At 48.3% G+C, this 19,979-nt stretch overlaps 1 protein-coding gene across 1 annotated transcript; it reads right to left on the bottom strand.

The window, feature by feature from the left end:
- Positions 1-596: 596 nt before the first annotated feature.
- LOC123069304 (tRNA (guanine(37)-N1)-methyltransferase 1) lies at positions 597-18,932 on the bottom strand. Its single transcript, XM_044492122.1, has 9 exons — positions 18,111-18,932; positions 17,804-17,902; positions 15,301-15,420; positions 15,045-15,211; positions 11,839-11,912; positions 11,400-11,542; positions 10,413-10,524; positions 1,368-1,477; positions 597-1,270 (listed from the first exon to the last, which is right to left on the bottom strand). The coding sequence occupies exons 1-9, from the start codon at positions 18,864-18,866 to the stop codon at positions 1,124-1,126; spliced, it is 1,728 nt and encodes a 575-aa protein (XP_044348057.1). The 5' UTR covers positions 18,867-18,932; the 3' UTR covers positions 597-1,123.
- Positions 18,933-19,979: the final 1,047 nt, after the last annotated feature.

Below are 19,979 nucleotides of genomic sequence, written 5' to 3'. Positions count from 1 at the left end.
TGGCTTTTTTGCCAAAGTGAAAAAGCCCAAACTAACAAGGCTTGGCTCTCTTAGCAAGCCTCAATCCTTCGGCCTAGCAGCGTAGTAATCACCAACTTCCCACGCATGCCAAAGGCGCGAAAATACCGAGGTCTCACCACCCGTGTGCATCAACTAGGGGTGGCTTTGCTGAAGCAAAGGCAAATGGGCAGGCCCACTTTACCCACGAGCTATTTTGTTTATTTTTTCCTCCTCGGTTTTTCAGTTTAAAAACAGCAACTGTTTTTTACAAGTTATATTTTTTTTTAAACATATTTAAAATTAAAAATAGGAAATTGTTCAATATGCTTTATAATATTAAAAAAATGTGTATGAAAAAATGTTCATCATATATTAAAAAATGTTCAATGTACTCCCTCCGTTCCCAAATACTTGTCTTTCTAGGCATTTCAAATGGACTCAACATACGGATGTATGTAGACATATTTTAAAGTGTAGATTCACTCATTTTGCGCCGTATGTAGTCACTTGTTGAAATCTCTAAAAAGACAAGTATTTAGGAACGGAGGGAGTATATAACAAAAATATTAATTGAATATTAAAAAATGTTAAGTCTGTAAGAAAACTTCACTGTATACTAAATATGTTCAACGTATATTTGGAAAGCTGTTCACAGTATATTGGTAAAAAAAAGTTCATCATACATTGCAAAACCTTTACAAAATGAAAATACTAAAAAATAACTCAAGATCTGAAAAGAGAAAAGGAGAAGAAAGAAGTGAAGAAACAAACCGAAACCGAATAGCCGTTACATGGGCCAGCCCATCTGGAGGAGTCTTCAGCTAAGCTTCAACTATATGACGCAGGCTGGGGTCACTCATATAGGAGTGGCCGACAATACCAAGCGACCAGGGATAAGGGAAAGGTTTGCGGCTGTGTAAATTTACACCTTATGTTTCATCATGAAATTTTACACATATGTGGTATATAATCATATGCATATTTAGAAAAAAAATCAGACTTTTTGAAACTTTAAAATGTGATTTTCATTCTTTTGAAAAAACAGGCTCACTAGAGCCCGAGCACACAACTTCTCTTTCGTCTGCTATAAGTCTAGTCTAGTAAACCATCTGATTACAAATATTTAGCAGGTAATGTAATTCGCCTTTGCGGATGCCACAGATTCTGGAAGGGTAAAAGACGCACAGAGCATCCATTTCCCAGGGGCAACAAGCCGTACCCTGTGCATTTCGACGCCCGTCACACTGTCACACAATGCTACATTTATCCTCTGCAATTTGGGGCATATGTGTTGATTTGGTAACACAGATAAAGAAATAATCAATTCCAGTAGAACTGAATACTGTTTGAGCTAAACATTGTATTACCTCATGAAAGTCATATTCAGGATCCTCGGCTTTGGAGAATCCATACACATGGATCTTTGGCATGGCGATGTGTCCTGTTTGTCTGTTTCTTAAGATTCCTCTGAACACATCTACAAAAACAAGAGCAAAATCATAAGAACATTTTCATCCAATTTTTCAAGAACATATATTGATTAGAATGAACTAAGTACATGTTTTTGGAAACATATTGGCCTGCGAAAATAATAATAAGAGGCAGGTAATTATTTCCTTGTGAGAGTATTTCCATCAATGCCTCTTCTTTCTTCGACTTCAAAAGCCATATTGCCAGTGTTCTAAAACAAGGATTTATGCGTCTGCTGTCCCTGATTTATATGGATATATGGACTTGGAATGCCTTGTCCCAGGACAGCTAATTTGGAATAGGCTCGTCAAACATATTCGGTGTAAATTGGATGAAGGTACATCTAGTTAATTAAATCCCTTTACCAAAAGAAATGGTACGGTGCTAGTAGCAATAACATGATAATGGACAGCTCTGGAAAAAATAGATCCGGCGAGTTCCAAATTTGCACCTTTGGTTTACAGGATTCTTAAAACACGGGAACAAGGAAAGTGTAAGATTCAGATGTCATGCATGTTGAAATCCTACATGAATTGAAACACATATGGGTCATCAAAATTGTTTGGTGTCGTCGCAAAAAAACACACACAGGAACTTTCATGTCATAGGAACAAAGCAAATCTTCCATGAGGTTGCGCCAATGGAAATATTCCTTCAAAATTGCATACAAAGTAGACAATAGGAAAATCCCTGCAGTTCATAATCCTACAAGCCAAACAAGCATCAGAGGTAAAAATTCTCATGAATGATCCTCTGCAATTCCTATACAATCCTATGAACCAAAGAGGCCGGCCTCTATGATTCACAGGATTACCGAAACACAGGATTGAGGCAACACCATGCCATTTTGAATACTAACCCATAATATATGTTACTACAACCAATAACATCTTATACTCCCTCCGTTCCGAATTACTTGTCGCACGTATGGATGTATCTAGATGTATTTTAGTTCTAGATACATCCATTTCAGCGACGAGTAATTTGGGACGGAGGGAGTATATGGGATAGAGGGAGTACATGACTCGAATGATGTTTGGGAATCCTCCCACAATCCTTTGGAAATCCTTCAAATAAAAGAGACCCTACTTACAACTTTGGATTTAAAATCCTAGAAAACAGTTGATATTAGCTTGTGCGCCAAATAATTAAAGTATAATTCATATCGAAGAATGTAATTGTTGTTATCCGGACAATGATGCATTAAACATTTTTCTTTTGGCAAACGTCAACTGTGATTACATTGAGCACAAAGACTCCAGAGTTACATCCGGAATTACAAAGTGAGCAACATGCAAAAAGGAAATTACATGTATGCCCCTCATAAACTGTGACTATATGCATTGAACGCCATGCCTCAAGAAACATATCTCCAACTGCCAGTGGAGCTACAGTCAACTGGTTGGGCGGCCAGGTTGAAGAAGAGCCCACAAAAATACTTGGGCCAGGCTAGAAGGGGAGACTAGTTGGGCAGTGTTTGCTCCTGGGCTGGGCAGGCCACAGTCCAGGTTGGCTCCAACGTGGCTCTGCCCCTGCCAACTGCCACCGCGACACTCCCTGTCTTCCACGCATCCACACAGGCTCCTCGTCGCCAAGCCTCGCCGCTGGCAGCCACTTACCAGCCTATATGCCCAAAAGCAACCCGTGGCCGCCGACCGAGGAAAATTGATCAGCAACAATATCTTGGCAGCCACTGGCGAAACAAAGATTACGTGCTTCAGACCTGGTCACTGCCGGCAAAACGAGGAGGATGGCGGGCAGAATGTCTCCAAGCAAGGAGGGAAAGGGATATACATTGTTGCCAATGAATTTGTTGAACACCATGCCCTAGCGATCGAAAGGGCTAAAAGAGCACCCGAGACGCTCAAAATGCAGGATGATACTCTTGGACCTTCCGATGCCAACGCGTCCACTGGAAAGAGAAGGGTAGAAGGGCTCAGACAGCCACAGCTAACAGCAGATCGAAAAAGCACCTGCACTAGGCATGAACTTCCAGCCCGAAGGAGAGGAAGGGCATCTCCAGCGCAAAGAGAAAGCATAAGAAGCATTGCCAGGGAAAAGAGGAAAGGGGTTGTGGATCTGAATAGAAGAGTATGCTTCTCTCCCGAACAAACCTTCCAAAACCAGACAGAAGCTTAAGCGAGGAACAGAGAACTTGCCGCAGATTAAAGCTTTGAGTATCCAAACGAGTCAATGTCGCCACAGATGACAGAGAAGTACAAGCACAGGTCACCAGTGTCCGCTGACTCGGATTAGGATTTCTCAACAGAGAAACACAGATCAACTTCTCATCAATGCAGAAGATAAGGATGAAACCTTCTGAGGCAAGAGCTGGAGCCAAAGGCATGGATTAAATAGAGCAAACGTGCCGAGGCCTGAAATCAATCCGCACTAAACTCTTGGAAATCAAATTAGAAGCAAAGAAAGCAAGTCGTCGGGGGAAAAGATGGGGATTTCAAGATCAGACAACCAGGTACAGAAGCAAGAACAGAAACAAGGGGGTTTATTGGACACAAAAACGGGGAGAGAGGATGACCACAGGCTGCTGGCACAGACCCAAGCCGATCCCCATCAGCAAGCCAAGAGGAAGGAAGAAGAATTGAATCCAGCAGAGCAGATGAGGTTATTGAAGGGATACCAGGCGAACTATGGCAGAGCCGAATCTGAGGAATGGCGACGCCGAGAATAACCATGACCAGTGCGCAGAGCCGCCTCCAATCCACAATCAGCACCGGAAAGCTGCCGTTTAGGAAGCAAACTAAGCGGATTAACACAGGGGTCTGGAATGCCGAGCTCCTCTCCCCTCCTACTCCAGCCAGACACGCTGGCAGAGAAGAAGAGAAGAGGCAACTGGAACTGGGTGGAGGAAAACGAGGGGAGAGAGACAAGACAGGAGAGAATGTGTTTCAATCCCTGTTAAACAATATATATGTATTTGCATGAAATGAACCTGTTATTGTCTTGTCCCACGGGAACTGGCTCATTTGGTCCTAGCCACCAGTAACACACTAAATGTTTCAGATGGTGAAATTCAACAGATATTTTCAGTCATCTATCATTGGGTGCTAGTACAAGTCATCCCTAAGAAATGTTCAGAGAACCAACAACCACACATAACTCTCCGCTTTTTTAGGACACAGACATTTCAGAAGTTAAACAACCATTTATCTACCTCTCACCCTGTTGTTGTTTATATCGGCATAGTAACCGTCGACGGGTGATCGTTATCGGAACTACGATGCAACTCCTAGATTGTTTGGCCAGGGTTGAAATACTCCACTCATTCCACGCAACACGGCAAGGCAATTTACCCAGGTTCGGGCCACCGCAAGGTGAAACAACCTGCCTACTACAAATGGCCTCTGCCCATTTATACTTGGACGGCTCCAGCGACCCGGAGTCCGGATGGCCAAAAAGGAGGCCATACCATGACATCCGCCACTGTAGGTTCACCTGCCCTCCTCCCATCAATTGTCTCCTCACCAAGGTCAGGACACATCCATACACTAGCCCACTCCGACACGCATCCTGACGTCGCACCTGCCACGGCATGGTCTTCTTCAGTCATGTCCTCCCTTTGTCCTCGGGGATGATTGGATTTCACGGGTGGTCCTTGCTCCCCGAGGAGGGGAGAACGCCCGATGACGGATCTCTCGAGCATCCCTTCGGAGTCCGTTTAGCTGGACCTCGGGTACGGTGGCACCATGGTGGCTTCCCTGGGAAGGACCCAAGGGAACCCCGCCAACAATAGCCCCCAGCCCCACCACCCGGGCATGATTGCATAGACAGCGGTTGTTGTGAAGGGGTGGGTGGGCCCACCATAAGGGGGAAGCCGATGCCGGCGCCAGCCAATTCACACCAACGGTGGGTGCTACCCCAAACGAGGCGTCTCCTCGATCCTTGGGCACGCACCGTTGAACCGCCATCCACCTCCACGAAAAGAGATCGTGGAAGCAGTAATGGGGGAGGGACTTTTACTACGAGAACACCCCCCCCCCCCCTCTGTTGCATATAATCGGGCGCTCCAATCTCGTGGGTCATCCATTTGTTCCAAACTTTAGCCCAAACCAGCACATCCAAACGCGCCTATGACCTTCATCTCCCCCTGCTAAGGTCATGGCCCCTGCAAAACCTTCCTCCAAAGCGGCGAAGGCAAGGCTGTCGGTGCCTCGCCGTCGTCCGCCGGCAATGTTTCCCCCTCTCTACCACCTTCGCCGCGGTTTGGGGACGCTCTCCTCCCCAAATCTCGCTTCCCGAATTAGGAAGCGCGAGATGGGATGCGGCTAATGATTGTTCCTACCGGCCGCCCTCAAGCAACGGGGGTTCTCCCAACGACTCTCCCGCCCCATTCGGACGCCAACGAGACCATGATATTCATGGGCCATATTGTGGCCGGCCTTCTCCCCTCTTTTTCTTCTTCATTGCCATCCTGGAGAGCTACAACATCTACTCTTCACCTCACCCCCAATTATGTCCAATTCCGTCATGATCTTGTCCGCCTTTGCCCATCTGTGCGAGATGTTCGTCAGGGTCATGCCCTTCGTGGCGCTCTTTTGCCACTACTTCACTCTCCGCATGTCAAGCAGGGAGAGCGTCATTGGTTGCTGCTATTTCCGCCTCGAAACAAGCCCCGCGCCCAATACATCGATCAGACACTCCAGAGCAAATGGGAGGAGACCTTGGTTGAGGAATGGTGCTACATCAAGCCCCCCCCCCCCCCCGCAACCTCGCCTGGCGCTTTCACTTGCTGAGCCATCCCTGGTTGCAAGGAGCACCTGGGGGAGCTTGTCCTCGGACGACGAGTGACTAGGCCCAATCACGACGCGGATCATGGACTTCAAAAGGTGCGGGTGCATGGTGAGATGGTGGTGGCGGATTTCCTGAACCGCCATTTGATGCTGCTGCAGGACAGTAACTGCCCCGCGTGGTAGTATACCAGAATCGAGGATATCGGTCACATTCCCCACTAGGGCCCAAGACCTTGGGCAGCCCGGTGCATGTAGCTCCCGCTTGCGCATGGTCCGGGGAAGGGACCGACCACTTTGGGTCTATTGTACGCAGCCTTTCCCTACATTTCCGTAAGAGGTTGTTTCCAGGACTTGAACTCGTAACCTCATGATCACAAGGCAGCAGCTTTACCACTGTGCCAAGGCAGTTGCTCACCTTGTTGCTCAACTCGCACAAGAGCGCCACCCTTCTGGCCAGTGTTCTGCCCCTTTGCGAGGATCCCACCAGCACCGTGATTCGCCGTGGACTTCCTCGACACTCGGGGAATACGAGCACCAACAGACCAAAATCTTCCTCGTGACCCGCCAGCGACGGGGCCAACAGTGTAGGGTCAGGGCCAGCATGACTCTGCCGCTCGCTCGGGCCACCCGAAGAAACCACGACAACAAGTTCCGACGACAGCTCCCTCCCCGTCGCCGCCCACGCCAACCGAGGGTCTGGAGGGGGACGATGGTCAGAGCGGCAACGCTTCTCGACGGGTTCATTGCCTGGTCGCAGGAGCTTTCCGATCCTTTCTCTTTTCTGTGACTTGGAACTTACGTCGGGGAGCTGACATTCGTCAAACCACCCAGGCCGACCAAGAGGGTGACGATGGTCAGAGCGGCAACGCTTCTCAACGGGTTCATTGCCTAGTCGCAGGAGCTTTCCGATCCTTTCTCTTTTCTGTGACTTGGAACTTACTCGGAGAGCTAACATTCATCAAATCACCCAGGCCGGCCAAGAGGATGAGGGCTCTTTTGCCCGGGGAAGCCACATCCGCGACCGTCGCAACCCCTGAGCCCCCGAACACCCCCGCGCCTGACGCAGACACAAGAGTGCCCGGAGGTCCCCTTGCCTACCGGGATCTCAGACTTCCTAGTCCTGACAGCATGTTTGCGCGCCCGACATGGAGCCCGAACACCCAGGGGCCGAGGACAGCGATGTAGAGAGGGCCCGTGGGGAGGCCTTGGAGCCGGCAGTGAAAATCGAGGCGTCCTTGGGGCCAGAGGTACCACTTGCAGAGGCCAATCGACCCGAACAGACCCCTTCACTCTCGACGCACCATGAAGGAAGCAGGACCCCTGGGCCAGTGGCGATGCCCCTAGACGACGCGACTCAGGAGAAAGCAACAGAGGAAGCCTCCGCGCCTCTCCTTTAGCCGCCTGGATGCTGACATCATGGGCGCTGAGTTCGAGCTCATTGTCATACGCACAACAATGGAGGGCGTTGTGGGGATCGCGGACGGTCTTGAGAGATTGGCCACTGGTCTTCGTGCCTTCTTCACAACCATCCGACAGGTGACGGACAAGGAGTGTCACGGCCTAGCCGCCACGATGGTTGAGCACGTGCTAGCCAGTTACCACGATCGCGACTCCAGATTTATGGTGGAGCCAACGCACCTAGGGCCGGTTCACGAGGCAGCAACTCGTGATCGTGAAGCTGTCCGGGCCGTCGCCACGGAGGTTGCCCGCCGCTTCTGTCGTCGTGAATCTGCGGGGTCGGTGGAGCCACTGTCAAGGCTGACGATAGTGCCCAGGGGCGCTCCTGAGTGCGCTAGTGGCACCGCCTCCCTCACTCTTTCTTCTTGCTTCTGGGGCCAGAGAGCTTGTGTAATAAAAAAAACTTATCATGTGACTGTTCGCTACTTCGTGGTTAGTGTGCATTCTCTTTTATCTGTAATGAACGTGGAGGTTCGGCTGTTATTAGAAACAACCATTGACATCCATCCTTTGCGGTATCTTATGTCACTTTTTCCCCCACATCTCTTAGGGCCCCGAGCACGTGTGCCTGCCGCGAGATGCCTGAGCCAGACTTGAAAGCAAAAACGAGGAGAGCATCGCTTCTCAGGGGTGTTGCGCCCCCGGACGCGCTTGTCCAAGGGCGCCCTTTCTGACAGGTAGCGTACGACAGTGAGCGGAATGACATCAAACAAGCACACTTGGGCGAGGGAAAAACCCGCAAGATTTTGTCCTGTGAGGTTTCTGCTTTCGGATCAGGCCCCGATGTTATCGCGGCTCAGCCTAGGTCGCCTTCTGCATCTTCTCATGTGTTCCTGCACATGCAGAAAGTGCCCTAACGGTGGCGGCTATTATGCCGCTGTGAGGTCGGCCATCACTCGGGCTGACCGGTCAAACTATCATAGAGAACACCAGGTTCCTTTAACACGTCGCGACACTGCCCGAGAGAGCGCAATGGTGCCCAAGGTCAACCCCAAGCACAGTCACCTTATCGCCGTGTTATGGGGAAAGGCCATGCATTTCTCATGCCAGCTTGATCATGGCGAGCCTTTTGGTGAGACTAGGGCCTACAGCTGGCCATAGACAACGATCTGCCGATAGCTGAAGACCCCAAAACTAATGCAATGCATAATCGAAGGAGAAACATATGGGTGCACACATGGTAGTTCTGCCCGAAGCGACCCTTAATTCGGGACCAGGCTCTTTGTCCTTAAGAGTCGAAGCTGCCATGCCTGGTGTCACGGTCGTCCCTGAGACGCGCAGGGTCCCTTGCGGGGACACAAGAGTCAAGGGAGCCCCCGAGGCCTATACCAACGAGCTTTGAAGTGCCACCGCCGTATTGTACTCGTGAGCCGTCGCGCCAAGGCGACGACAGTCACCATGAGCGGGGGGCGCACCCCGCATGCGAGTTCCACACGCGCCACGATGTTGCTCCACCCTTAGAGATGCCCCACCGGGTTGTCGGCGCTGGGTGTCGCCATCGCTGCACGCGTGGTTCTCAAGCTGGCATGTTTGCTGGAGAAGATTGGAGCCTTAACCCCTGACCTGGCGCGCCAGATATCGACGGGTGATCGTCGATATCGGAGCTACGATGCAACTCTTAGATTGTCTGGTCAGGGGTTAAAACACTCCCTCACTGCGCACAACACGTCAAGGCAATTTACTCAGGTTCGGGCCACCGGCGAGGTGTAACACCCTACTCCTGCCCTTGTGTTCTTGGTGTATATTGATCTGGTAGAATTTCAGCTAGCCTATTACAACCTGCTACAAATGGCATCTGCCCCTTTTATACTTGGAGGGCCCTGGCGACTCGGAGTCCAGACGGCCAAAAAGGAGGTCATACCATGATGTGCGCCACTATAGGCTCACCTGCCCTTCGAGACCTCCCATCAATCGTCTCCTCACAAAGGTCAAGACACATGCATACACTTGCCCACTCCGACACGCATCCTGACGTTGCACCTACCATAGCGTGGCCTTCTTCAACAATGTCCTCCCTTTGTCCTCGAGGATGATTGGACATGACGGGTGGTCCTTGCTCCTCGAGGGGAGAACGCCTGACGGCGGATCCCCCGAGCACCCCTTTAGAGTCCGTTGGGCCAGACCTCAAGTACGGTGGCACCATGGTGGCTTCCCCAGGAAGGACCTGAGGGAACCCCGTCTTTGACCCCGCCGACAGCAACTAGGCCATGAACTTTAGGTCTCCGAGGAAGGAAGTCGAATCCAATACTAGGACCACCAGAGCAAGGGCTGAGTTTCTTTGTCACATCACAAACAAAAGTATTTATGCTTCTACTCGGATAGATTTCTACAAAATTGTGTTTACAACATGTTTCCTCAACTATAGAAGTTCAATCTAGAGCAGTGTGTTCTTCATTTCACATGTTAATTTTCCTTAGGTCAAGCTGGCTACGCAGAAAGCCGCTCATGTGCCAGAGCTGTGGCTTGCTGACTAGAGCAACTCCAAACAGTCCAAACAAGCGCACTTTTGTTTTTCTCGTACATCTTAATAAAACATAAATACCTAAGGTGATGAGAAAGAGCGAGCAACGGAGGAGGCATAGGTTAACTCAGTGCATATGATCATTTGCAGTATAATTTCCAAAATCCCATACAGCATGTTGAAGGAGGTTTCACCCAGGAAATTATTAATAGTAAAGCCAATCCGGCTTATACCATTAAAAAGAAAATAGGTAACTCTCAGGAAAGTACGCTCACCTAAAAATTCTGCAGCGTCCTTGGGCAAATTCATTACTACTTGTGTGACTGGATGCACATGTTGGCTTGAGTACATCGCATTAACAAACCTTCTGGCATCCATGTTAAATACCTGGTTAACAGAAGATTACGAGCAATTTTCACCTCAAACTCATGAAGACGCAAAATATACTAAACATTGAATTATACCTGGCATATACTCTCGTCCATACCAGAATACTAATGCTAATTATGCTAAGAAAGAAGACTGAAAATAACTTAGATTCATTCATCGCTTCATTGATAATGGAGTATACGTCCTCCTTTATATATGGATTCTGATCTTATCCCCTTGGACAGCATCTTCAATTCTTCTATGGGACGTATAACTAAAGCTAGGAACAATATTTATCAACTGCATGGTAGGTACCATACAGAAGATGGCCTGCTTGGCTTGAAAGGAGGAGATCATGGACTACGAGAAAGAGCCTTGGGAGAAACCAGATTGATCTATTTTATTGCTTAATTCTGAAAGGTAGGCCAACTACCAAATAGATAGTTATATTAGCCCTGATAGAACTCAATAGTATATAATCTACTCCCTCCGTCCCAAAATTCTTGTCTTAGATTAGTCTAGATACGGATGTATCTAATACTAAAACATGACTTGATTCATCCGTATTTAGACAAATCTAAGACAAGAATTTTGGGACGGAGGGAGTAATAGATAATACTCCCTCCGTCCGGAAATACTTGTCATCAACATGGATAAAAGGGGATGTATCTAGACGTATTTTAGTTCGAGATACATCTCTTTTTGTCCATTTTGATGACAAGTATTTTCGGACGGAGGGAATGCAATTTTATCCAAATAAATACTGCAGCTAACTATAACGACTAGCATAACTAATGCTAATAAGCGGCCTACATCTCCGACATAGATCTAGACAAACAAAATAAATGCACTGGTGCTACCCTAACATATTTTGAAGTAAAATTGGGAATTACCTCAATTTTTCTCTCAAGTTTGTTAAGAACAATGTTTTGCTCAAGGTACTCAACTGCAGCTGGGTTTAGGTCATTTGCATAAACATATTTGACTTTTTTTGCAGCTGAAATTGCTATTGGCCCAACACCAGAGAATACATCACCTGCATGAGGATAAAACATCAAATAGTTAGTTGTGCAAGGGGAAGCAAGGTTAAGCGAAAAGCTCAGTCTAGCGAAATGGTCAGTTTCAACATGACATTAGCAACATTAAGTTGTATAGTTTATTAACAATTGTTCTACAACTTAATGATGCATGAATTAGGGCCAATATGGGCAATGTAGCCTGAGCGGAGTTCCATCATGTTATATTGTGGGACTACGAAAACTAAGTTCAGTAAATTAACACCAATATTCACCAAAACTATATATACTCAAAACAAGCAGAGCTGGAACTTACATACAACATCAGAATTTTGAAAGATATTGTTGACAAGCCTCTGCCTTTCTGTTGATAACCTAGAATTCCAATAGCTGTACCAGCCATCATAAGTCATTAATATTGGAAAGAAAAACATTATAAAATTGGTAAACAAACAAAAACTTTAACACTTAATCAGCGCTACTACTTAAGGAAGATAAAAACATACTCCCTCCGATCCATATTACTTGTCGCTCAAAGGGATGTATCTAGCACTGAAATACATCTAGATACATCTATTTCAGCGACAAGTAATTTGGATTGGAGGGACTACTTAATTTTAGAAATTAGACACGAACAAGACACAAGATTATAGTAACAGGTTTTCAGGTTCAGACATTGTGTCAACAGCATAGAGTATTGTGTGTTCAGTGCTGCGGTCTCCAGTTCTCCACTCTCCAAGGCCCAAGCAAATGGAATTCACACTTCAGAAACAAGTATACTTTGAACCAGACACCGTCTTCCAGTTTTCCTCAATAATATTGAAGGCAATTTTGCTCCAATGACTACAATCTAAAAGTAAGATGCTTCTTTCATACGGAAAAAACTTTTATAAGCTACTATTTGCCTGTATCACGCTTGATGAATTAAGGATCTTTAACCAGGCAATATGGGAATGTGAAAATTACTGACCCACCAAAGCATCTTTTACTACTGTTGCAATTTATGAAGCTCTAGATAACTTTTGTTTGTTTAACAGCCCAGTTCGGTCCAGCAATGCATGGTAGTCTGGTACTGACCAAATCAAGCCTAGGAAGCCAGACATATTAATTGAGTCTAATCCTTTCGTTTTGGCGAAGTGTGGAAAAAAGAACCATTATTGTTTTTGCTCCTGAGGCATTAGAACTTGCCTGATTTTGCACCATGCTTTAGTAAATCATTTCATGCCTATCTGCATGCTACTCCTTCCGTTCAGAAAACAACATACTGGACATTGGAATGTTCTCCAACATGTAACTTGAGCATCACTTTTATATTTATACCCTAGGAAAAATAGTGTCATGTTCTTTAACAGAAGCAGTAAATCCTCATGATGGACATGAGAATGACTACATTTTCAATTGACCTATTTACAGTTTTAGACGCTAGGCATACCCAAGGTTATGGCCGCTGCTAGGCGTAAGCCGGCTGATTTTTGGAAAAGATCAGCCGGCTCGCCAGCCGTTGATTTGCATCCGTATAACCTGATTTCAGCCACTTGATCCTCCGGGACCACGACCGGATCACGCCATCACTTGTACAAAACCAAAACATGCCCATGTCTCCATGTAGCGTCTTCAGCCACCGGCTATGCTTGCATAGTGGCGTCCTTAGGTTGCACGAGCCATGTAGCTGGTCAGCTCACAGCGAAACACCGGCAAGCTTGTCACGCACCAGCCATGGCTGCAGCGCCAACGAGCTCAATGGTGGCAGCAATGATGCTGTTGCGACCACCCGCTGGAGGCACCGGCAATGTACCATTGCAGCACCGATGATACTCCGGCGGCCCGGCGATGCTCCATCGAAGCAACGGCGATGTTCCGGCGGCCCCGACGGTGTTCATCGTAGCACTGGTGACGCTCCACAAAGCTCCATTGCAGCAACGGCGATGTTCCGATGACCCCGACGATGCTTATTGTAGCACCGGTGACGCACCGATGACCCGAGGACGCTCCATAACTGCACCGGTGATGCTCCGCAAAGCTTCATTGCAACAACGACGATGTTTCGGCGGCCCCGATGATGCTCCCTCGCATCACCGGTGATGCTCCGGCAGACCGACGACGCTCCATAGCGGCATGGGTGATGCTCCGCAAAGCTCCATTGTAGCACCGGTGATGCTCCGACAACCCGACGACGGTCCATAACAGCATTGGTAATGCTCCACAAAGCTCCATTGCAGCAACGATGGTGTTCCGGTGGCCCCGACGATGCTCATCGTAGCACCGGTAATGCTCCGCAAAGCTTCATTGCAGCAACGACGATGTTTCGGCAGCCCCGATGATGCTCCATCACATCACCGGTGATGCTCCGGCGGCCCCACAACGCTCCATAGCAGCACGAGTGACCCTCCGCAAAGCTCCATTGCAACAGACCGGTGATGTTTCAACGGCCCGCCAATGCTCCATCATAGCACCGGTGATGCTCGAGCAGTCCGACGATGCCCCATCATAGTAAACGGCAGCCTGGGATGCTCCATGGTAGCACCGACGACTCCTTGCAGCACCGGGGATGCTGCGAAACCAGGTGAGCCCTTGGTCGCATGACCCCCTTGTTTGCAGCAGCGTCCGCCGTGACATCTCACATTCGTCGATCACCCCCTCGTCAGCACCGCCGGCCGTCGGCTAGCAGCAGAGTTGCCGTGCTCGCAACAATGGTGTTCCTCCACTCAAAGCATTGCAGCGTGGTTGCTAGTAACGGTGGTCTCGTGTGGTCCATGCAGCGCACGTCGGCTTGGGCGAGGGAGTGGTGGTGGAGGGGCGCGCGGCGGGACTTGGACGGAGTGCCAGAGTTGAGGGTGGAGAAATGCCGGCGAGATCCAAAAGGAAGCAGTCAATGCGCGTGGGGGAAGAAAAACGAGTGGACGTGCTGTGCTGCATGATTTAAGGCGGAGGTTGAGCGATTCCTGCGCCCAAAGTGACGCGTGGCGATTGCTTGACGCAGTTGATTTTTCCAGAAAATCAACCGGATGGTTTTAATACTTTTCCCAAGGTTATCTAGATTAGGATGAATTTGACAAAGGCTTGACTTCCTAATAGCTTATGAATAAAATAGGAAAATTAGGGTTTTTTAACAAGCGTGACTAGAAAAAAGTAGCTTGTTAGCCACTAAACTATGGCACAGTAACACATCATAAAAACTGAAAGCTTCGCATTAATTGCAAATGAACTTGTATCCTTTTATGCTAACAATGAAACTAATGCTATTGTGATTTAAGATTTAAGAATGACATAAATTCCGAAATGTGGACAGAACAAACAGAACAGGTACGGATAAGAACATACACTGTAAAAAGATCAACTTGAAAACGAAGGCCACTCAATGACTCTCTATTAACAGCAACACGTCATAGAAAACGAAGGCTTCACATTAGTGAACTTGCATCTTTTTATGCTAACAATTCACTAACTTTATTGTGATTTAAGAATGACAAAAAAATCGAAATGTGGCCAGAACAAACAAAAGAGGTATGGATAAGAACATACACTGTTGCAAGATCAACTTGAAAACGAAGGCCACTCTCAATAACTGTTGTAACAAGGGAATCGTGGCCAGCTAAGATTTCAAGTTGCATAGTTCTGTAATCATTTTGAATAGCATCAATCTTATTGACAACAGTTTGGATCTTTGGCTTGTTTTTGTCTAGAACGACCTGCATGTCGAATCAAGTTGTGTTCGAATTAAAAAGAAGATCCAAAATATGGTTAAGAAACAACATACCATTATGTACTCAGAAATTACCTGAGCTATAAGTGTCTTATAAGGTAAGTGTTCATCCCTCAAGTTCAAGTGGGCAATATGTCCTACTGTCTCAAAGCCTGCAGGAATGATTATCCCTTCAGGAAGTAATGCCTCCAAGACCTACACAAGATAAACTGAAATCAAATTATTTAAACAATATACAAGGTGCAGAACAAGGGAGAAAATAATGCAAATTCTTCATGTGGATCACATAGATCATGGAATGGACAAATAATGATGAGAGAACATGATAGTTTTAGTCTCGTATTTCCAGAACATTCACATGAATATCTGAATTTATAGATATTTCTGTCATGGTGCATTAGCTTCTGGACAGAAAACAAATGCCACAGACTTGCCATATCAGTAGAGAAATATTAGTCAGACAACACTTTATAGGTGGCAAGTGGCAACTATCTGACCATATATTTTTTCTTGCCAATACGATGACGCAAAAAGATATATTGATTGCATTTTCTGTGAACACATCTCTGAACCAAGAACTGAACATTACCACAACTAGAAACTGACCCAGTGCAATGACAGTTAAATCTACCTGAACAGGTTGATGTTTTTCCTGAATCCTGAATTTGCAAAGGCAGTGTTACCTGGACAGCACAAGCATCAGATACAAATACAAAATAGAAGCCCAACAATTCAGGTTCCACAAGTTAGGGTTCTAGAACACCCACAAACCTTAAAAAATAGCCAATATACTAGAATTAATAAAAAAGGCTATTATGCTAAATTTCCATCAGTGTCCAGTTGATATTTTCCTTTAACCTGGGGAATACTCTCATGACACCCGGCCCCTGTGTTGCTCTAACCTAGGGGACTCGGGCCGCGAACCAATCCCCACAGCTGCCACCCCCACCCCCCTCGACCTGCTCCTTCCCATCGCCGCTGGCGAAGACGCCCCCAGGCAAAACCCATGCAGCTACAGTGGCAGCGGGGCTTGGTCAGCTTGTTGCAGCGACGCGCTGCGTGCTTGTGGGCAGCAGAGCTCACAGAGGAGACGCCACGTCGTTCTATTGAGCTCAGTGGAGAAACGACGGAGTTAGACTAGCGGCATGGTTAGCGTGCGGCGGCGGAGGCTCTGCAGCCGCGCGTGGGCAGGCTCGGCTTGCAGCGGTGGCTGTTGTGGGCGCGCGACGGGAGCGCAGAACTGTGTGGGCGTGCTGGTGACCCAGATCCTAGGCTCGGTAGCGCCGGTGTGGTGTTGTGGGCTGGGGCCAGCGAGGAATGATTGTTGAGGGTGCGTTGTAAGCCAGAGCAACAGCCCTAGGTCAGTGCATCGCTGTGGTCCACAGATGATGCCGACTGCTTATATGTAGCGACCGCAGAGACCTACAGATCCAGATGGAGGTGTGGCAGCACGCGCCTTCGAGGGCATGGCGGTGGTACATTGGGGCATGAGGTGCCATGGTGGTTGCTTCCTGGGATTGACGTTGTGGTCGATGGTGCCGATGGCTCATTGTAAGTTGTACGGGCCAGGCTGGTGCGGCTATTTTAGCAAATGTATCCGAACTTGGTGTGAAAGCATAGCTCTGACCTTAGTCGGCCCTAGCGATGACAGCGCCTTAGGTGTTGTTCCCCTCCTTGGAGGCATCATTGCAGAGCTATGATCTCGCTCCTTCTGATGGGATCTTAGCTCCCTGGGTGAAGATCCAAGCTCTGGTTCTAAAGAAGCAGGCGACAGCCTCCCCGTGGTTGGAAGGGCCTCAGGTCTCCTCCCATTATCAGTTTGCCGGTGGGGATGGTGGATGCGATGGGAGGAAACCAGGGCAGCGGCTTCCGAAACCGCAATGTTTCAGAAGCCAGAGCAGCAGCTCAACCGACGTGGTGTTGTAGGATGTCGGCTCTGCTAGCTTGGGTGACTTGCGCGCAGCCTTGGGGCCCGTGTGCGCGTTACTGATGTACTCCCTCCGTCTGAAAATACTTGTCATTGAAATGAATGTATCTAGATGTATTTTAGTTCTAGATACATCTATTTTCATCTATTTTGATGACAAGTAATTCCGGACGGAGGGTATCAGTTTTCCTATTAAGTAACAGCTCGAAGAAGAAAAACATTTACAAAATAGAATGAAAAGAGCTTTACAATGACAATTTTTTTCCTTCATTAGTAAACTGTGGATCCTAGAAAACTGTCAGTTCCTTGTGAATCTTAATGTTTCTTACAGAAGCAAAGTAGTCTTGCCATGCCTAGGTAACACTGCCCAAAGAAACAAAATGTATAACTATCTTTGTTTGATGCTGGAGCAAGTTTGTATGTATCAGCTTCAATGTACTTGTGAATTCTGTTGGAAATAAGACGCAACATGAAGCCAGTTTCAGGAGTTTAAACCCTCAACACAAATCATGCTCAAGTTTTTGTATGGGGGGAAAATTTAGATTGTAACGATAATTTTTCTCAATTGCTTGAAGGGAACAAATATATTCCTGACTTCCCAAAGAAAAAAATATAGAAGCACAGATCTGACGTAAACAAATGTTATGGTACCTCATTCATTGGCCAGTAATCATAGAACAGGGTTAGCTGACATTGCACAAGCTCATAGGCAAAAGGTCCACCCTGGTTGGCTTCGTGTTCTAACACAACCTGCAAAAGCGGTAACTAAAACCAGTAACATATCTGCAGTTGAATAATGTAAGGTGGCACAATGTGCTGACTGAAGCACCAGCGCACATTGCCCCAGTCTTCATTCAACCATTGTTCAATCTCCACAATAACATTCAATAAGGAACTTCGCTAAGCTATGTTTCTACATTGAGCAGCTACTATTAAGGAAGGCACCAGAAATCATCACCTTGACGGCCTCGGGGAGCTCATCAACTCTCCTCTTGGCGTGACCCTCATCCAGCAGCAGCAGCCGGGTGGGCTCCCCTCGCCACGCGCCCTTCCCGAACCCTTTCTCCCCGACTAACCCCTTCCATTCGTCTTCGTCGTCCTCCCCTCCCTGCTCCAGCACCTCCACGACATAGACCTTGTCTTTCTCGTACTTGGTCTCCTTGCCGCCGGCTGCTCTCCCCTTCGTCTCCCTTCGCGTCCGCCCGGTGGGCCGTGACATCTTAGCGAGGATGGGGAACTCCACGAAGCCGCGGGCATTGAACTCGCGGGCCAGCTTCTCGCGGCGCGCCACCGCGGTCGGCGGGAGGGCGGAGGAGGACCCGGGTGACGTGGGGGGAGATATGAGGCCGTCGCCGTCGTCGTTGGGGAGACGGGCGATGTTGCGGACCCGGGGCCAGTTGAGCAAGTGTCCGCGCAGGCGGCGCTCGAGGGACGCGCAGGCGGCGGCGGGAACGCGGAGGGCCGCGAGGTCGAATGTGCGCGAGAAGGAGAGGAGCGCTTCGGGAGGATGGCCTGTCGTTGGGCGACCGCGGCGGAGCGAGGGGCCGTGGGGAGGAGGTTGGGGAGGCGGGGTTGGTGCGGCTTGTGATGTGGAGGCAGTGGCGTAGAGGGATTTGGGGTGGAGGCAGAGAAGGAGGCGGCCAGAGGTGAAGCGGCGGAGGCGAGGGAGGATGCGGTGAGGGTGGAGTCGGAGGAGCGGCGGCGGCGTCGCCATGGAATAGGGGATGAAGCAGGGGAGCTGAACTCGGATCAGGTACAGGTTAGAGCAAAGGTATAATTTGTCCTGAAGAAGATCAGGTCCGTTTATTATTATTCTTTTTTGAGCTTGATGATCGGGTCCGTTTGATCGAAATCTCACGGACCCTCCCAAACCTGCGCCATTTGTCGCCTGTAGCGAGTTTTTTTTTTTTTTTTGGAAGAGTGCCTCGCCTCAGCGCCCCATGTAAATGAGCTTTTTTGGGGTTAATGTCGCCGCTTTATTTAAAACTCCACGAAAGCTCGGAATGTCATCCGAGATTATATCCAAGATACAGTCTGGGGAACCCCCAAACAAACCTTACATAATTCATCACCTGCTCCTACTCTAGCCAATTTATGCGCGATGACATTAGCGGTTCGTCGTACCCATGACACCTTGACTCCTTGCTTCATCTCCAACATCTGCTTTATATCATGAATCCAGGGGCCTATTGCCGAGAAGTTTCTGCCCTCTTGCTGGATCATCTGGACCACCTTCAAGCTATCCAACTCTAGATGGATATTTGGCGCACCAATTTCATCAACTACGTGCAGAGCTCTCTTACATGCAAGGATTTCTGCTGCTTCCGGGTCCACAGTGTGTGGAAAAACATGACATACACCGGCCAAAAATGCCCCATTGTGATCCCGTATCACTGCCCCACCTCCTGCCTTGTCGCCCACTTTTGACACCGCTCCGTCGGAGTTAATCTTAACCCAACCCTCCTCCGGTGCAACCCATCTCTGATTTTCCTTGGGCTCATGCAAGCTCACTTTTGGCAGGTGTGAGTTGGTCAGCTCAAGCATATGGGAATGCACGGCCTCCATTATCACATGTGACGGGTCAATTCTCTTCCCCTCCCTCGTCTCATTTCTTGCTAACCAGAGACCATATGTGGCTTGGATCATTGCTCCCTTCTCTTTCTCGGACGCTCCGAAGAACCAACCAAGTAGCCAACGAGCCAGTGCACCCTGGGTATCAATCTGACACGGCGGGGCTGCCACCGCGATACCTTTTTCCGAGCACAATAGCTGCCAGAACTGGGCTGAATGCTGGCATGCCCAAGGATGATGAAGTATGGTTTCTTCC

The sequence above is a fragment of the Triticum aestivum genome, chromosome 3B (genome assembly GCF_018294505.1).
Source record: "Triticum aestivum cultivar Chinese Spring chromosome 3B, IWGSC CS RefSeq v2.1, whole genome shotgun sequence".
Classification (NCBI taxonomy): Eukaryota; Viridiplantae; Streptophyta; class Magnoliopsida; order Poales; family Poaceae; genus Triticum; species Triticum aestivum.
Note: the sequence above shows the minus strand (reverse complement) of the source record. Positions and strands in the feature narration are given on the sequence as shown.

Coding starts and splice junctions, on each gene's coding strand:
- LOC123069304 (XM_044492122.1), bottom strand. CDS start 18,866: ATGGCGACGCCGCCGCCGCTCCTCCGACTCCACCCTCACCGCATCCTC. Junction 15,421..17,803: donor ATTACTGGCCAATGAATGAG/GTACCATAACAT, acceptor TATCTTGTGTAG/GTCTTGGAGGCATTACTTCC. Junction 1,478..10,412: donor GGACGCTGCAGAATTTTTAG/GTGAGCGTACTT, acceptor TTGTTTTTGTAG/ATGTGTTCAGAGGAATCTTA.